This window comes from Schistocerca gregaria, chromosome 2 (genome assembly GCF_023897955.1).
Source record: "Schistocerca gregaria isolate iqSchGreg1 chromosome 2, iqSchGreg1.2, whole genome shotgun sequence".
Classification (NCBI taxonomy): domain Eukaryota; kingdom Metazoa; phylum Arthropoda; class Insecta; order Orthoptera; family Acrididae; genus Schistocerca; species Schistocerca gregaria.
Genome location: NC_064921.1, coordinates 347,009,113 through 347,027,871, shown reverse-complemented (window position 1 = coordinate 347,027,871; position 18,759 = coordinate 347,009,113). Strand labels below are relative to the sequence as shown.

Here is an 18,759-nt window from a genome sequence, read left to right as displayed (position 1 = left end):
ATAAAAGGTCTCTATATTACATTAACAAAATATTACATGACACTTAAAATTTTTAATTTTGGCTGGTGGGGGGTGGGGAGGGGGGGGTGGGGGAAATCACCCACTTACTATATCCAAAAATTCATTTAATGAGTGGAAGGAGTTGCCATTCAGAAATTATTTTAATTTCCTTTTAAATGCTATATGGCTATCTGTCAGGTAAGTGACCAAAGACTTTTGTGGAGCATAATTTACCCCTTTCTGAGCCAAAGTTAGATTTAACCTTGAGTAGTGAAGATCAGCCTTTCTCCTAGCGTTGTAGCCATGTATACTGCTATTACTTTTGAATTCGTTCTGATTGTTAATAACAAATTTCATTTGTGTGTGTGTGTGTGTGTGTGTGTGTGTGTGTGTGTGTGTGTGTGTGTGTGTTGAGGCTACAGTGAAGATCACTAAGATCACTAGCTCTTTAAATAAGTCTCTGCAGGATGATCTTGGATGAGCTTCAGCAATTATTCTTATTACACCCTTTTGTGCAATGAAAACTCTTTTACTCAGTGATGAGTTACCCCAGAATATGATGCCATACGAAAGCAGAGAATGAAAATATGCGTGGTAAGCTAATTTACTGAGATGTATATCGCCAAAATTTGCAGTGACCGTAATAGCGTAAGTAGCTGAACTCAAACGTTTCAGCAGATCCTCTGTCTTTTTTTATATAAGAAAATTTGGTATCGGCACCGGTCTGCACTTGACCATATTTATGAGTCCCTATTTGAATAAATTATGCTTCAGTGTACGCTAAAGTGGAAGTATCCCGAAAAACATCGGGTTTGGAATTACGAACTGCAACAAACTTGCGATTAACGACTGTCCATTTTTATTGATTTTGCTTGATACGTTTTCTCTTTATAAAAGACAAGGCCAGAACAACATTTTTCCGTATTTTTGGCGCATTTCATGAAAAAGTGGTCATTTCATTTGAAATTAAATAGTATATGGAGAAATTCAAAGAGTTGAATGAAGGACGAACAAGGCAAACTAATCTTGACAAACACACACACACACATTTCTCCTTGTGAAAACTTTCGTTTCTAAATTGGTTTAAGTATACTGACATCTTCATACAGCCTTCATTATCCATTTTTTAGGTTTACAGTTTCACTTCGTTACAGTTATGTGTTAGTAAAACTGGAGTTTTTATTATTTGTGCTGTTTTCTGTTTGGACGTTATTTTAATGGTGTTGCTTTTGTACTACTTTGCGGTTGTGTCCATTCTTTTTGTGTTGTGTTGATGCTCATTATTTCAAACGTAATCTCCGTAGCTGTTAATGCATTTGTCTCACTGTGAGACAAGAATGGTCAAATGTGTTGATCAAAAATGTTAGTAGTTGCTTGTGAAATCATGACTGTACGAAGGAGCCACCTCTTTGTCTGAGACAAACAACGGTCATGAATATCTTTATTCACAGCTCATAAAATACGGAAATCGCATGAGGAGAAATTGAGACGGAATCAAAGATGTTTAAGAACTTCCCAGCGAAACTTTTATAGCATAGTCAGAATAATCTTTGCAAGATGTGGGCCCGCTGGGAAGCCCTTACACATCCTCCATCAAGTCTCCATATCACCCTATGCGATTTCCATATTTTTGGAATCCTGAAAAAAGACATTCGTGGCCGTTGATTTGCTAGAGCCGAAGAGGTGGACACATAGGTGTAATCGTGGTCTCACGGGGAGTTTCATTTTTCATGAAGACATTGACCACCTGTCTCACAGTAGAATAAATGTATGGACAGGTATCGCAGTTAGTTTTGAAACAAGAAACATTTTACTTACTTCTTTTCCATCTGTTTCTTTCTCATTTGACTGCCCCTTACAGTTCAGTGTTATTGTTCTTACAGTTAAAATCCTGTATATCAGAGGAATTTTACAACTGTTGGGTACTGGCAAGTTGTATTTATAGAGAAGGGGCAGCGCTGGGGAAGAGAGAGTAACTGTGTTTATGAATTATATACACTGACTAGATATTGAACAGCGGCAGAAAACTGTGCACCGGACTTAGACGCTATTCGCCTCTCCACCTCCTCCTAAGAGAAACTCCTAAGCTGAAGCATATTTTGAAAAGCATAAGTCAAGGACGAGCTGTGACTCCCACCAAATCTCAGCCGTGGATCCGCGCCTGACGCACTGGTGTTGGCAGGCAGGTAAAATTCGTGTAGACATGTGAGTGTGGTGGACGGGCAGTGTGTGGCGGGCTGTTGAACGCGGCGTGGCGTGGCGGTGCGCGTGTTGCAGCTGCACGGGCTGCGGCACGAGAACGTGAACCCGCTGCTGGGCTGCCTGGTCGACTCGTCGCGGCCGGCGCTCGTCTTCGAGTGGTGCAGCCGCGGCTCGCTGGAGGACGTGCTCGTGCAGGACGAGATCAAGCTCGACTGGTCCTTCCGCCTCTCCCTGCTCACCGACCTCGTCCGGGTGAGTGCCAGGCAGGCGCGGGGCAGGGAGCCACTATCAGCAGCTCTCGTCGTTACCCCTCAAAGCGTCCAGCATTTAATTCCTTTATCATTTGCCCCCTTTTCGTTTCATTTAAGAATACATAGTTGTGTGTATCCTGTCCGAGCCTCTTCATCTGTCAATAACTAACGCAACATGCATCCATTTGAACCTGCGTACTGCAGCCTTCCGTTGGTCTCCCAAATTGACGACTTCCTTGCTGCCACAGGATGCCTCTTATCAACAGATCACTGCTTTATACACCTACAGCTACACGTACATTATTACTCTGCAGTTTACAATTAAGTGCCTGGCAGTAAGGTTCACTGCAAATTCAAACGCAGCCAAAACCTCTCAAACAGAAGCTAAACGATGTCAAAGTCAGCGAAAGGATGGCTATGCGTGAAGACTTCAGTGAATTCGAAAGTAAAATTCTATCTACCGACTTGACAGAAAATCCTAGGTAGTTCTGGTCTTAGTGGACCAGTAAGTGAACCGAGAAAGTACATCCAGACGCTCTAGGATGATGATGGCTTTGAAACAGAGGATGACACGCGTAAAGCTGAAATACTCAATACCTTTTTCCAAAGATGTTTCATAGAGGAAGACCGCACTGCAGTTCCTTCTCTAAATCCTCGCACGAACAAAAAAATGGCTGACATCGAAATAAGCAACTGAAATCACTCAACAGGGGAAAGTCCACTGGACAAGACGGGATACCAATTCGATTCTACACATAGTACACGAAAGAACTTGCGCCCCTTCCAACAGCCGTGTACCGCAAGTCACTAGAGGAACGGAAGGTTCCAAATGATTGGAAAAGAGCACAGGTACTTCCAGTTTTCCAGAAGGGTCGTCGAGCAGATGCGCAAAACTATAGGCCTATATCTCTGAGATCGATCTGTTGTATAATTTTAGAACATGTGTTTTGCTCGCGTTTCATGTCATTTCTGAAAACCCAGCATCTACTCTGTAGGAATCAACATGGATTCGTGTGAGACCCAACTCTCTTTATTTGTTCATGAGACCCAGAAAATATTAGATACACGCTCCCAGGTAGATGCCATTTTCCTTGACTTCCGCACTGTCGCCTGATAAACAAAGTAAAAGCCCACGTAATATCAGACCAGCTGTGTAGCTGGATTGAACAGTTTTTAGCAAACAGAAAACAGCATGTTGTTATCAATGGAGAGACGTCTACAGACGTTAAAATAACCTCTGGCGTGCTACATGGGAGTGTTATGGGACCATTGCTTTCACAATATATATAAATGACCTAGTAGATAGTGTCGGAAGTTCCATACGGCTTTTCGCGGATGATGCGGTAGTATACAGAGAAGTTGCAGCATTAGAAAATTGTAGCGAAATGCAGGAAGATCTGCAGCGGATAGGCACTTGGTACAGGGAGTGGCAACTGACCCTTAACATAGACAAATGTAATGTATTGCGAATACATAGAAAAAAAGGATCCTTTATTGTATGATTATATGATAGCGGAACGAACACTGGTAGCAGTTACTTCTGTAAAATATCTGGGAGTATGCGTACGGAACGATTTGAAGTGGAATGATCATATAAAATTAACTGTTGGTAAAGCGGGTACCAGGTTGGGATTCATTGGGAGAGTCCTTAGAAAATGCTGTCCATCAACAAAGGAGGAAGCTTACAAAACACTCGTTCGACCTATACTTGAGTATTGTTCATCAGTGTGGGATCCGTACCAGGTCGGGTTGACAGAGGAGACAGAGAAGATCCAAAGAAGAGCGGTGCGTTTCGTCACAGGGTTATTTGGTAAGCGTGATAGCGTTACGGAGATGTTTAGCAAACTCAAGTGGCAGACTCTGCAAGAGAGGCGCTCTGCATCGCGGTGTAGCTTGCTCGCCAGGTTTCGAGAGGGTGCGTTTCTGGATGAGGTGTCGAATATATTGCTTCCCTCTACTTATACCTCCCGAGGAGATCACGAATGTAAAATTAGAGAGTTTCGAGCACGCACGGAGGCTTTCCGGCAGTCGTTCTTCCCGCGAACCATACGCGACTGGAACAGGAAAGGGACGTAATGACAGTGGTACATAAAGTGCCCTCCGACACACACCGTTGGATGGCTTGCGGAGTATAAAGGTGGATGTAGATGTAAATGTAGAACCACCTTTGAGCTATTTCTTTCTGCGTGAACTCTGATTTCTCTTCTTTTAGTATGATGATCATTCCTCCCTATGCAGGTGGGCACCAACACAATATTTTCACAGTCTGAGGACAAATTTTGTCATAAAAATTGCTTGAGATGATCCTGCCGCTACTAAAACGCCTTTGTTGTAATGATTGCTACACCAATTCACTTGTCATATCCGTGGCGGTGTTACCCCTATTTCGCGGAAGTACAAAACGAGCTGCCCTTCTCTGAACTTTTTCGATGTCCTCCAGTGATCCTATCTGATGTGGATCTCACACCACGCAGCAATAACTCCAGAAAAGAACGTACAAGCGTGGTCTAGGCAGTATCTTTAGTAGACCTGTTGCACTTCCTCAGTGGTTTTCCAACAAATCGTAGTCTAGAGCCATGCAATTTGATTAAAAGCCATTTGCGAGCTACGACGTCAAAAGCTTTCTAGAAATCTAAACCCATGGAATCAACTTGACATCCCCCGTCAATACCACTCATTACTTCGTGAGAATAAAAAACTTGTTATGTTTCACAAGTCAACTTGTGCCATTAACTTTTATTTCGACCATTTATTTCCTCGTTACTCACTCGATTTCATCATCTAATCTTCTGTAACATCTTATTTCAAAAACTTCTATTCTCTTCTTGTCCGAACTGCTTATCTTCAACGCTTCACTTACGTACATGCTACATTCCAAGCAGCTACCTTCACAAAAGACTCCTAACACTTAAATTTATGTTACATGACAACGGATTCCCTTTATTCCAGCAATACTTTTCTTGATATAGCCACACTTTGTTTTGTTATTTCTCTATTTCGGCCAGCTTCCGTTATTTTGCTACTGCCATTTCTTATCGTAATTCTCTCATCATCGCGTGACTTAACTCTGTTACAAGCCATTACCTTTGTTCTATTTTCATTGATGTTCATCTTACATTCTCATTCCAACACATTATTCCTTCCATTCCATCGCTCTTTGAAATATTTTACGGTCTCAGGAATAATAACAGTGTCACCAAACTTCAATGTTTTTATTTCTTCTCCCCGAACTTGTAATTCCATTTCTGAACTTCTCCCTGGCTTCTTGCTCTACTTGCTCAATGTACAGATCGAACACCATCACGGATTAGCTACAGCTCTGTCGCGCTCCCTTCTTAACCACTGTTTGTTTTTCATGTCCTTCGACCCTGATAACTGCGGTATGGCTTCTGGACAATTTGTAAATAACCTCTCGCCCCCTGTATTTTATCCACGATTCCTTCAGAATTTCAAAGCGTACATTCCAGTCACATCCACAAAACCTACAGCTGCTACGCTGTGTGATCAAAAGTATCCGGACACCTGGCTGAAAATAACTTACAATTTCGTGGCGCCCTATATCGGCAATGCTGGAATTCAAAATTCTGTTGGCGCACCCTTAGCCTTGATTACAGCTTCCACTCCCTCAGGACTACGTTCAATCAGGTGCTGGAAGGTTTCTTGGGAAAAGGCAGCCCATCCTTCTGCACTGAGGAGAGTTATCGATGTCGGTCGGTAAGGACTGGCACGAAGTCGGCGTTCCAAAACATCCCAAAGGTGCTCTGTAGGATTCAGGTCTGGACTCTGTGCGGGCCAGTCCATTACAGGGATGTTATTGTCGTGTAACCACTCCGCCACAGGCCGTGCATTATAAACAGGTGCTCGATCGTGTTGAAAGATGCGATTCCCATCCCCGAATTGCTCTCCAATAGTGGGAAGCAAGAAGGTGTTTAAAACATCAATGTAGGCCTGTGCTGTGATAGTTCCACGGTAAACAGCAAGAGGTGCAAGCCCTCTCCATGTAAAACACGAACACACCCTAACACCATCGCCTCCGAATTTTACTGTTGGCACTACACACGCTGGCAGATAATGTTCACCGGGTATTCGCCATAGAGTCACCCTGCCATCGGATCGACATACTGTGTACCGCGATTCGTCACTCCACACAACGTTTTTCCACTGTTCAGTCGTCCAATGTTTACTCTCCTTGCATCAAGCGAGGCGTCGTTTGGGATTTACTGGCGTGATGTGCGGGTTATGAGCAGCCGTTCGCAATTAAATCCAAGTTTTCTCACCTCCCGCCTAACTGTCATAGTACTTGCAGTGGATCCTGATGCAGTTTGGAATTCCCGTGTGATGGTCCGGACAGATGTCTGCCTATTACGCATTACGACCCTCCACAACTGTCGGCGGTCTCTGTCAGTCAACAGACGAGGTCGGCCTGTACGCTTTTGTGGTGTACGTGTCCCTTCAAGTTTCCACTTACTATCACATCGGAAACAGTGGGCCTAGGGATGTTGAGGAGTGTGGAAATATCGCGTACAGACGAATGACATAAGTGATACCCAATCACCTGTCCACGTTCGAAGTCCGTGAGTTCCGCAGAGCGCCCCATTCTGCTCTCTCACGTTGCCTAATGACTACTGCGGATGCTGATATGGAGTTCTGACAGTAGGTGGCTGCACAATGCACCTAATACGAAAATAGTATGTTTTTGGGGGTGTCCAGATACTTTTGATCACGTAGTGTATAAACGTAGGTTTGGATATCTACTAAAGTGGATTTTACGCTCAGTAGTGTCTTGTTTGTTTCTACATGTTTAAGGAATAACACTGATCAACCTCAAGGATGGGTCTACCAATTTTCCATTCTTCTAGAAATTATCAGTATTTGGCACCCATGACTTATTGAACATAGGTTCGGAACTATTAACTCCTGTCAACAGCTACCTTCTTCGTAAATGGAATTATTACACTCTTCGTGATGTCTGAAGGTACATCGCTTCTCATATATCTTCGAGAGCAGGTGGAATAGTTTTGTCTCGACTGCCTCTCCCAAGGATCTCAATAATTTTGAGGGAATGTTGTCTGCTGCATGGGCTTTGTTTTGACTTACATCCATCAGATTTTTGTCAAATTCTTCTCGCAGAATCATATATCCCACATCATCTTCATTTACTTCCGCTTCCCTTTCTATAGTATTTCCTTCATTTCCCCTGCATTTCGTCAATCTTTCATCTTTCCCGTCTTGCGTTGTACAACTTGCCATATGAGCTTTTTATATTCATACAGGTGCTTTTCTCTTCTCCGAAGGTCTCCTTCATTTTCCTACAGGCGACGTAGCCAATCCTGATTAGACAATTTTACACTTGTTTTTAATGACATTTTTCAGACATTTCTAATTCCTTCCACCTTTTTTATTTTCTGCATTTTTATATTTTCTACTTTCGGCAATTAAATTATGTATTTCCTTTGTTATCCAAAAATTTCTATTAGGCGTTGTCTTTTTTACCCTTTTGGTCTTCTGCTGCCTTCACTACTTTATCATCCAAAGCTATCCATTTTTCCTCTACCAACTTTCCTCTACCTCTATATCTCTTTCTCATTTTTCGATCAACTGTTGGCTAACGCTTTGTGAGGAACTCTCAACTACATCTTATTATTTCAATAAAATACAGGACACGAAAGCCTATCTGCAAGTTGTCCAGAAATTAGAGTCCTTTCATATGAGTTGAGGACATAAAAGAGCTGCAGTAGTTGAGGCCAGAGTGAGACGACATTCTAGCCTATCTTCTGTATTATTCACCCTGTACTTCGTATCGGGTTGGAGCATAAGTTCGTATCGTTTTTCCATAAGCTTAATAAACGCAACAGTTACACATGACAGAGGCTTTATACATCAATAGTATATTCTCCTTCATTATTCACAACAGTCTGCCAACGCTGGGGTAACTTTTCGATTTCGCGATTGTACACTCCTGGAAATTGTCCCAGGAAGGGGAAACTTTATTGACGCATTCCTGGGGTCAGATACATCACATGATCACACTGACAGAACCACAGGCACATAGACACAGGCAACAGAGCATGCACAATGTCGGCACTAGTACAGTGTATACCCACCTTTCGCAGCAATGCAGGCTGCTGTTCTCCCATGGAGACGATCGTAGAGATGCTGGATGTAGTCCTGTGGTATGGCTTGCCATGCCATTTCCACCTGGCGCCTCAGTTGGATCAGCGTTCGTGCTGGACGTGCAGACCGCGTGAGACGACGCTTCATCCAGTCCCAAACATGCTCAATGGGGGACAGATCCGGAGATCTTGCTGGCCAGGGTAGTTGACTTACACCTTCTAGAGCGACTCTCATCGCTGAAGACGACACGTCTCCATTCGTCCCTCCATTCACGCCTGTCGCGACACCACTGGAGGCGGGATGCACGATGTTGGGGCGTGAGAGGAAGACGGCCTAACGGTGTGCGGGACCGTAGCCCAGCTTCATGGAGACGGTTGCGAATGGTCTTCGCCGATACCCCAGGAGCAACAGTGTCCCTAATTTGCTGGGAAGTGGCGGTGCGGTCCCCTACGGCACTGTGTAGGATCCTACGGTCTTGGCGTGCATCCGTGCGTCGCTGCGGTCTGGTCCCAGGTCGACGGGCACGTGCACCTTCGGCCGACCACTGGCGACAACATCGATGTACTGTGGAGACCTCACGCCCCATGTGTTGAGCAATTCGGCGGCACGTCCACCCGGCCTCCCGCATGCCCACTATACGACCTCGCTCAAAGTCCGTCAACTGCACATACGGTTCACGTCCACGCTGTCGCGGCATGCTACCAGTGTTAAATACTGCGATGGAGCTCCGTATGCCCGGCAAACTGGCTCACACTGACGGCGGCGGTGCACAAATGCTGCGCAGCTAGCGCCATTCGACGGCCAACACCGCGGTTCCTGGTTTGTCCGCTGTGCCGTGCGTGTGATTATTGCTTGTACAGCCCTCTCGCAGTGTCCGGAGCAAGTATGGTGGGTCTGACACACCGGTGTCAATGTGTTCTTTTTTCCATTACCAGGAGTGTATATGTCGAAACAAGGCCCCCGGAGTAGACAACATTCCATTGGAACAACCGACGGCCTTGGGAGAGCCAGTACTGACAAAACTCTACCATCTGGTGAGCAAGATGTATGCGACAGGCGAAATATCCTCAGACTTCAAGAGGAATATAATAATTTCAATCCCAAAGAAAGCAAGTGTTCACGGGTGTGAAAATTACCGAACTATCAGTTTAATAAGTCACTGTTACAAAATACTAACGCGAATTCTTTACAGACGAATGGAAAAACTGGTAGAAGCCGACCTCAGGGAAGATCAGTTTGGATTCCATAGAAATGTTGGAACACGTGAGGCAATACTGACCTTACGACTTATCTTAGAAGAAAGATTAAGGAAAGACAAACCTACGTTTCTAGCATTCGTAGACTTAGAGAAAGCTTTTGACAATGTTGACTGGAATACTCTCTTTCAAATTCTAAAGGTGGCAGGGGTAAAATACAGGGAGCAAAAGGCTATTTACAATTTGTACAGAAACCAGATGGCAGTTCAAAGAGTCAAGTGACATGAAAGGCAAGCAGTTGTTGGGAAGGGAGTAAGACAGGGTTGTAGCCTCTCCCCGATGTTATTCAATCTATATATTGAGCAAGCATTAAAGGAAACAAAAGAAAAATTCGGGGTATGTATTAAAATCCATGGAGAAGAAATAAAAACTTTGAGGTTCGCCGATGACATCGTAATTCTGTCAGAGACAGCAAAGGACTTGGAAGAGCAGTTGAATGGAATGGATAGTGTCTTGAAAGGAGGGTATATGATGAACATCAACAAAAGCAAAACGAGGATAATGGAATGTAGTCGAATTAAGTCGGGTGCTGCTGAGGGAATTAGATTACAAAATGAGACACTTAAAGTAGTAAAGGAGTTTTGCTATTTGGGGAGCAAAATAACTGATGATGGTCGAAGTAGAGAGGATATAAAATGTAGACTGGCAACGGCAAGGAAAGCGTTTCTGAAGAAGAGAAATTTGTTAACATCGAGTATAGATTTAAGTGTCAGGAAGTCATTTCTGAAAGTATTTGTTTGGAGTGTAGTCATGTATGGAAGTGAAACGTGGACGATAAATAGTTTGGACAAGAAGAGAATAGAAGCTTTCGAAATGTGGTGCTACAGAAGAATGCTGATGATTAGATAGGTAGATCACATAACTAGTGAGGAAGTGTTGAATAGGGTTGGGGAGAAGAGAAGTTTGTGGCACAACTTGACCAGACGAAGGGATCGGTTGGTAGGACATGTTCTGAGGCATCAAGGGATCAACAATTTAGTATTGGGGGGCAGTGTGGAGGGTAAAAATCGTAGAGGGAGACCAAGAGATGAATACACTAAGCAGATTCCGAAGGATGTAGGTTGCAGTAGGTACTGGGAGATGAAGCAGCTTGCACAGGATAGAGTAGCATGGAGAGCTGCATCAAACCAGTCTCAGGACTGAAGACCACAACAACAACATATGTCATGTGGTTTTCAGGCAGAGTACTTGTCGAACAATGTACGCAGCGCATTTCCATTCGTAAAGAAAGTTCCTTGGGCGCGGTATGACTTCCCAACCCAACTCCTGTGCAGTGTTTTTTTGTCAGTCTAGAAAAAGCGGGCAGGCGTTATCGTGGAGTAGGATCGTTTCACGCAGTCTTTCTGGTCGTTGTTTTTGGATTGCGTTTACAAGATGTCTCAGTTGTGGACAATAAATGTCAGCTGATGCAGAACATTATCTTTTGTGGATGCGCGCCGGTCTTTGAACAGGGAGTTGCTGCATTGTTTTGGGCTCAAGCATTCCTTCTTTTCCTCATGTTAACATAAAGATACCATTTCTCGTTACCAGTAACGATACAAGATATGAATGGTCGGTGTTGTTCAGAAGCCAATTGATGACGAGGAACAGAGTTGCGCAGGTGGCCACGTGCTGATTCTTGTGATTTTGGCTTAGAGCATGCAGTACCCAAACACTCAATTTTTGAACCTTCCCCATTGCATGCTAATGTTGCATGATGGTGGAATGGCTACACATTTGATAGTTCTCGAGTACACTGACTTGGATCATCGTGGATAAATGTATGTAAACTATCTTCATCAAACCCCTGAAGGCCTTCCTGAACGTGGAGAGTCACTAATGTCAAAACGATCCTCCTTAAAACGAGCAAATCATTTTCTTTCCACGCACTGTCCAATGGTATTATTCCAATACACGTGTTTCTGGCTGCGTCCGCCAGTTGTCACTCCTCTACTGAACTCAAACAGAAGAATATCTCGGAAATCATCCGATCTCTCCACTGGCACTCCATTTTATAGCGTCCACAGCCCCACTCACTGTCTCCAAATGAGAAAATGACAATACATAGACTCAAGTACCAACAGTGAACAATAAATTAAAAAAATGTCAATCAATAAATAAACCCTTAGCACCCAGAAGACCAACATGAAAAACAAAAACACTACGAACCTATGCGCCAACCTAATACAAAAAGCAAAGATAATCGGGGAGAAATTTGAAAAAAGAATTGAAGTTCCGTGAGCGGAAACAAAGACTTTTGATGATGGCATTGTGACTCTCTCGGAGACAGCAAAAAACTACTTACGAAAGCGAAATGGAAAATGTCTTACGAAGCTGTCATAAAATTAATATCAACAAAAGTAAAACAAGGATAACAAAATGTAATCGAATTCAGTCAGATGATGCTGGGGGAATTACACTAGATGAGACACGACACAGCAGACGAATTTTATATTTTGGGCTAAAAAATAAAATAGTAGAATTAAAGAGGTTATAAAATACATTCTAGAAACAGCAAGCGAAGCTTCCCTGAAGAAGACAAATTTGTTAATAAAGAATGTAAATTTAAGTGCTATGATGAATCGTGGATGATAAGCGGTACAGACAAGAGGAGGATAGAAGCTCTGAAACGTAGTGCTATAGAAGAGTGCTGAGGATTAGGTGGGTAAATCGGTTAAGTAACGAAGACCTACTGAACTGACCTGGGAAGAAATATCGTTATGGCGCAAATCAGTCAAAGAAAGGGACAGAGTGATAGGACATGCCGTAAGGTATCAAGAAGTAGTCAGCTTATTAATCGAGAGTTTCGGGAGTAAAAATTGTGAAAGTAGACAAACGCTTGAGTAAAGTAAACAGGTTCAGATGAATGTAAGTCGTAGTTGTCACATCGGCATTAACAGTCTTTCAGGTCGAACAGGCGAGCCCCAGGAAAAGACGAAATAATATTTTTTAATGTAAATAATTATACATAGTACATGAAATAAATCAATAAGAATTTCTAGTGTCTTCATTCGTAATACATTAATGATTTCCCTTACCTGCTGTAGATTTTTTGAGAAGAATAAAAAGTTTTTTGAATGTAGACATGAATGTGAGCATCGATTTAAAAATGAACATCTTCGTTACACTATTTGAGGGCAGTTTACGTGAGCCAGTCAGGTAGTTTCTAAGACTTGTACGTGTGCTTCAGGCACAAGCTGGGAAGTAACTACTTGTACAAATGGCGAGCAATTTGCCGGGAATCTCACTCGTAAATTCTCTCGCACGGGGCACCACCTGACGCTGCGCATAGCCAGAGGCCTTAGACCACAGTAATTTAGCTCTAATCTTCCTCTCATTTCGCTTTAAGTATGAAAGCAAACTTTTCGCTAACTTATATTAATTATTAAGTTTTGAGATATTACTCTAGTTAACGTAATGTCGCATGACGAAGCATCAAGTTATGATTAGCTTTCCTAGATAAATGACCTTTTTACCTCAGGCATAATGATCCAAATCCGAGCCATCTTTAGCAAAAGCATAGATGCTGTGGTTTTTAGAAAGTTAAATATCCTCCATTCCTTGTTTTTCTCTTCCTTTTTGGTCAAATGTTCGAGCGAAATGAATACAAGACTCCCTAGAAATTACACAATGGATTTTCGTAGCCAAACGAGGAGTGGGAAATAGACAAGTGGGGAACCAAATTCACCAGCGTAAGGTCTAGTTTTGCAACGACAGGTCTAATTGCTTGAAAGTAATAAGGGTAATTAACAAAACTGAATTAGCGATTTGAAGGAAATAATACAACGGATTTTTGTGTGAGTCTTCACAGACAAACGAAGAGAAAGAAATGGGCAAATGTGTATCAGATTGGTCTGAGTGAGACATAGTTTTGCAGAAAACCAGGTGTAACTGATTGTAAGTAATAAGGATAATTAACAAAAACTTAATCAGTAATATGAGGTAAATTTTTTTCCGAATTTTCATAAGCGAACGAAGAATGAGAAATGGACACATGGGGTAACAGATTGTCCAGCGCGTGGTCTAGTTTTGCAAAACAATATTAAATTGAAAATAATTGAATATCAGCCCTCGGTCCCAAAAAAGAAGTCTTTTGACGTAGGTTTCAGCACTACTATGAGTGCCTTCATCAGAAGTAAAAAACTCAAACTGGCATGTCACGTATAACATAAATATCAAGCGATAAAGCTTTAGTCACAAAATTTTTGAAATAGAAAACGTAGAAAGCAAGCCACTATGGGCTGCTCACACATATCGAGCTACCGTAGCATGAGTCTGATGTTACCCCTACCGATGTATTTTATGCAACCCATACTACGTCTATCTCACGAATTGTATGCAGACAGGTGACAGCCACGAAATCGATATAAGTTCCATCTCAGAAATTTGGGCGACTGATAGCAAACCAAATCATGCTGTATAAAATACACATGAGGATTGGCCATGAGTTACAGAGTATTTTTGGACCAAGATATATTTTACTTCTGCCATTATTAACCAAGTGTCTCCAGTCTTTCTTCGTGTAATTAGCAGTAAGTCATAAAGGTTTCGGATGTCTCTGTAAGTTTATTCCGTTTATAGTTCTTAACGTTTTATAAATGATTCAAAAACGTTCCCTTGTAAAATGTGTTTTACCATCGGTAACAACGAATTAACAGAATATATCAAAATGGGAAACATGGAAGTAACTATTTTCTTACAAACAATAGAATAAAAATATTAATATGACTTGCCACCATAATGTGCTAAAGTAGTTTCATAAACAAAGTTGTACAATAGGACTAAGATGTCTTAGTTATTCTGCGACATTCTGAGAATGTGCTTCCCATCTAAAGCGAAATGGCCAACAACATTGTTCTGTCATGTGAGCTTGCATAAAACGATATCGGTAGGGGTAGCTGACTCATCCAGTATATTGATCTTCCCATTGGGTCATATACCAGAAAGTCGTTACTGCAAACTCTTCCCATTTTGATATCTCCTGTTAATTTCGTTGAGTCCAATGGTGAAAGACGCTTTATAAGGCAACGTTTCTTTACCATGTGCGAAAGATTGAGTACTATAACCGGAATAAACACAGTGATATCGGAAACGTGAGTCACTACACCGCTAATTACACAAACAAAGACTGGAGACACTTGGATAAGTATGGCAGAAGCGAGTTAATCTTGGTCAAAAAATACCATGTATGATACAGTATGATACCGTTGGATAACAGTCGCCCAAAACTCTGAGAGGAAACTTACATCGATTACGTGCCTGTCGCCTGTCTGGATACCGTTCCTGACATGACATACCGGTACTGTGGGTTGCATAAAACAGATCAATAGGGGCAGCCTGTATAATGCAGACACGTTCACTAAGATCCTACAAGGCACAATCTGAAGACGTATTAATACGATTGGTAATTCAGTTACCTACATTTGTAGCCCAGATGTTTCTTTACGAATGTTATTCTTAGTTCATGTTCACTGTAATAATGCCACACGAAATATTAAAAAAAGTTACTTAAAGTCGTAGAACAAGAAATTACAGGTCCGATCAGTCGATTGCACCATTTGGTCAAGCCTCACTGTACGTTTTGCGTATTGGTCAATGCTTAAACTTTCCTTGCTGTTTGTGTATTGTGGAAATAGAGCGTTCTGCAGTAATGCGTACCAAGCTTTCAATCATCTTACGTTCAGAAGGTACTTTGCGGTTTAATATGCTACAGCATCTTGACAAAGTAATATACACTAATAGCTCTTGGTTTATATGAGTCACTAACAAGAAATCGAAAAGATCTGTGTGAACGTGTCCTCCAGATTATATCAGGAGTTTAGCACATGACAATTTTCATTAAAAAGATGGACTGTGTTAACTACTTTCTTCAAGCTAAATCTGAGATTCAAATGCAAAGGAATATTCAAACGCGGTATGCAATGAAAGCACGGCCGCTCATATGCCAGTGCTTCAGCAGATTTGCAGCAGCGCGACTTCCTATTTCGGAACAGTGGCTTATTTAATTATTTGGTGGTATGTGTCTTTCTTATTGCCGATTCCAGACTGAATTTCGCTACTTGGTTCCGAATACTGGACCTAACTGCCCTCCGAAGAACTAATTATATGAATATGAATTAATTAATGTGAAGGTTTTCAGAAATTTCTGCAACCAGAAGTCTTTTGTTTTGCTCCTCAATTTTTATTTTCCATTACCTGTTTCGAATCGCCTAGCGATTCATCATCAGTTGGTACACTTTAATGCATGTTTGCAATATTGTGGGGTTCGTGCAGCAACAACAACATGTAAGCATTGAATGTGATAAGAATTATTCACATTATGAAATCTATTAACTTTACAGCACTTCAAAAACTTAGTCACAAGTACCAATTTCCACTTGCTTTACAAAACGTAAACAAACCAAAGATCAAGACTAAAGTTGTCTTCAAAGAGCTTTTGTTGGGGCAGAGAGTTTCTTTGTTCAGCACTTGCATTGTACATTGGCGACAGTAAGTATGTGTCTGTTTATATTATATTCCTTTTTGCAAAAATAATATGTATTTTCATGGCAAAATTGACATGTACTATTAACAAAATCTATTAAACAATGAGTTTGGATTATATTTCATCGTAAAATACGTGTTACTTTAGCAATAATAAATATAATATAAACAGATATATACTTACTGTCGCCAGTGTGCAACGCAAGTGCTGAACAAAGAAATTCTCTGCCACAATACAACTACTTGAACATAGCTTTGGTCGTCCTCTTTGGTTTATTTACGTTCTGTAAAGAACGTGGAACCTTGCGTGGAAGTTGTTACCTGCGGCTAAGTTTGTGACGTGCTGTGAAATTAATGTCACTGGGAAACATACGTTTTCTAGAATAATGTATGTCCCAAGAACAAACCAACAGATGCTAATAACTGTAAGTACAGAAATGCAGGTAAATCTATCTCATAATGTGGCATAATTCTAGCCACATTCAGTCCTTACATATTTCATTTTTACATCTTGCCACAACTACACGAACCGCGCAATGTTGCAAACACACATTAAATATGTACCATCTGACGATGAAACGCTAGGCTATTTTAAACCAATAATGGAAAATAAAAATTGAAGAACAAAAGAAAAGACTACTTTTTACAGCAGTTTCTGGAGATCTTTCATTGCTGCAATGTGCCACGTGCATAAAGGACAAAAGTTTTAATTATATATATTAAAGCAGCTCTAGTGGTCGAACTGCGGGCACTGATTCGTATCTTTGCTTGAGAAGTGTATTCAGTTTGATCAACTAACATACGGTGATTAATAAGCTCAGCTGATTCTTGTTCTAGGACAGCCAGAGATTGTCAAACCCACTACCGTGCTTGAATACGACTCGAAGTGTTCGAACACTTTACGTCACAGTTCGGGATATCTAGAACTGTGTTCGAACTTTTGATCGGCTTGCAATCTTGTGACTTTTTCTGGTACTATCACGATTTCTCTTATCGCTTTTAATACATTATGGGTTTTAATACTGTAAGAACTGTGAAACATAGACTGAAATATCTTCTAAGGTGCAGGTCATACGTAAGAACAGCAAAAAAAAAAATATATTTAAAAAATTGCAAACGTGAAACTGCCAATTTGTCAAGCTATCGGTCGTCCCGCGATATAGTGACGTCTCCCAGACGCGTCTTGCCGCTGTAATGCATCCTCACGATAAAAGTACGCACTTTATTCGGCATTTAATTCTTCATTAATTCCCTTGACTGTTTCACCTGAAAGTTGCCGTCTTCAAACAAATTACAATCTGATAACATGTATATCTTTTATTACGAGAAAAGGCATTGAATTGCAGCCGGCCGGGGTGACCGAGCGGTTCTAGGCGCTACAGTCTGGAACGGCGCGACCGCTACGGTCGCAGGTACGAATCTTGCCTTGGTCATGGATGTGTGTGATGTCCTTAGCTTAGTTAGGTCCAAGTAGTTCTAAGTTGTACGGTTGTGTGATGTCCTTAGGTTAATTAGGTTTAAGTAGTTCTAAGTTCTAGGGGACTGATGACCTCATAAGTTAAATCCCATAGTGCTCAGAGCCATTTGAACCATTTTTGTATTGCAAACTACTTGGTAAATCATTATAGCCTCTCACAAAAAGATAAAATATTATACTGTGTTCAGTCAAGTAATATTTTTTGGAGAACTAGATTTGCTTCTTAATCTGTTACATATACTGAAAAATCGGCATAAATGTTTTTTCACACTTATCAGTACTGTATGAGAACTATAGCAAATTCGTTCAAACGCAAAACGAGATTGTACAGTAGTAAGATTTCATGCTATCCTTTCTAACTTCAAAGAATTCACGTCACTTTCGTGCATTATAACTTCAGATGACCAGAGATAGTTATCTACCAGTTCTTGAGCATCATCATTAATTATTCTTCTGACTTAATATGCGTGTTAAACATTAAGGGCGCATTAGTATTGGACTCTCAAAGGATTCTTAGTGGGAGCTTACCATAAAATACACACCTGGAAATGGAAAAAAGAACACATTGACACCGGTGTGTCAGACCCACCATACTTCCTCCGGACACTGCGAGAGAGCTGTACAAGCAATGATCACACGCACGGTACAGCGGACACACCAGGAACCGCGGTGTTGGCCGTCGAATGGCGCTAGCTGGGCAGCATTTGTGCACCGCCGCCGTCACTATCAGCCGCTTTGCCGTGGCATACGGAGCTCCATCGCAGTCTTTAACACTGGTAGCATGCCGCGACAGCGTGGACGTGAACCGTATGTGCAGTCGACGGAGTTTGAGCGAGGGCGTATAGTGTGCATGCGGAAGGCCGGGTGGACGTACCGCCGAATTGCTCAACACGTGGGGCGTGAGGTCTCCACAGTACATCGATGTCGTCGCCAGTGGTCGGCGGAAGGTGCACGTGCACGTCGACCTGGGACCGGACCGCAGCGACGCACGGATGCA

General features: G+C 41.9%; 1 protein-coding gene across 1 annotated transcript in view; it reads left to right on the top strand.

Annotated features, from left to right (window-relative positions):
• The window catches only part of LOC126335775 (retinal guanylyl cyclase 2), a gene marked incomplete at its 5' end in the record, with an annotated part of 576,657 nt that overhangs the window by 295,426 nt on the left and 262,472 nt on the right, over window positions 1-18,759 (top strand). The window contains one exon of the mRNA XM_049999236.1: window positions 2,278-2,454. Coding sequence (XP_049855193.1) covers window positions 2,278-2,454 — 177 coding nt within the window. The remainder of the gene's footprint in view (window positions 1-2,277; window positions 2,455-18,759) is intronic.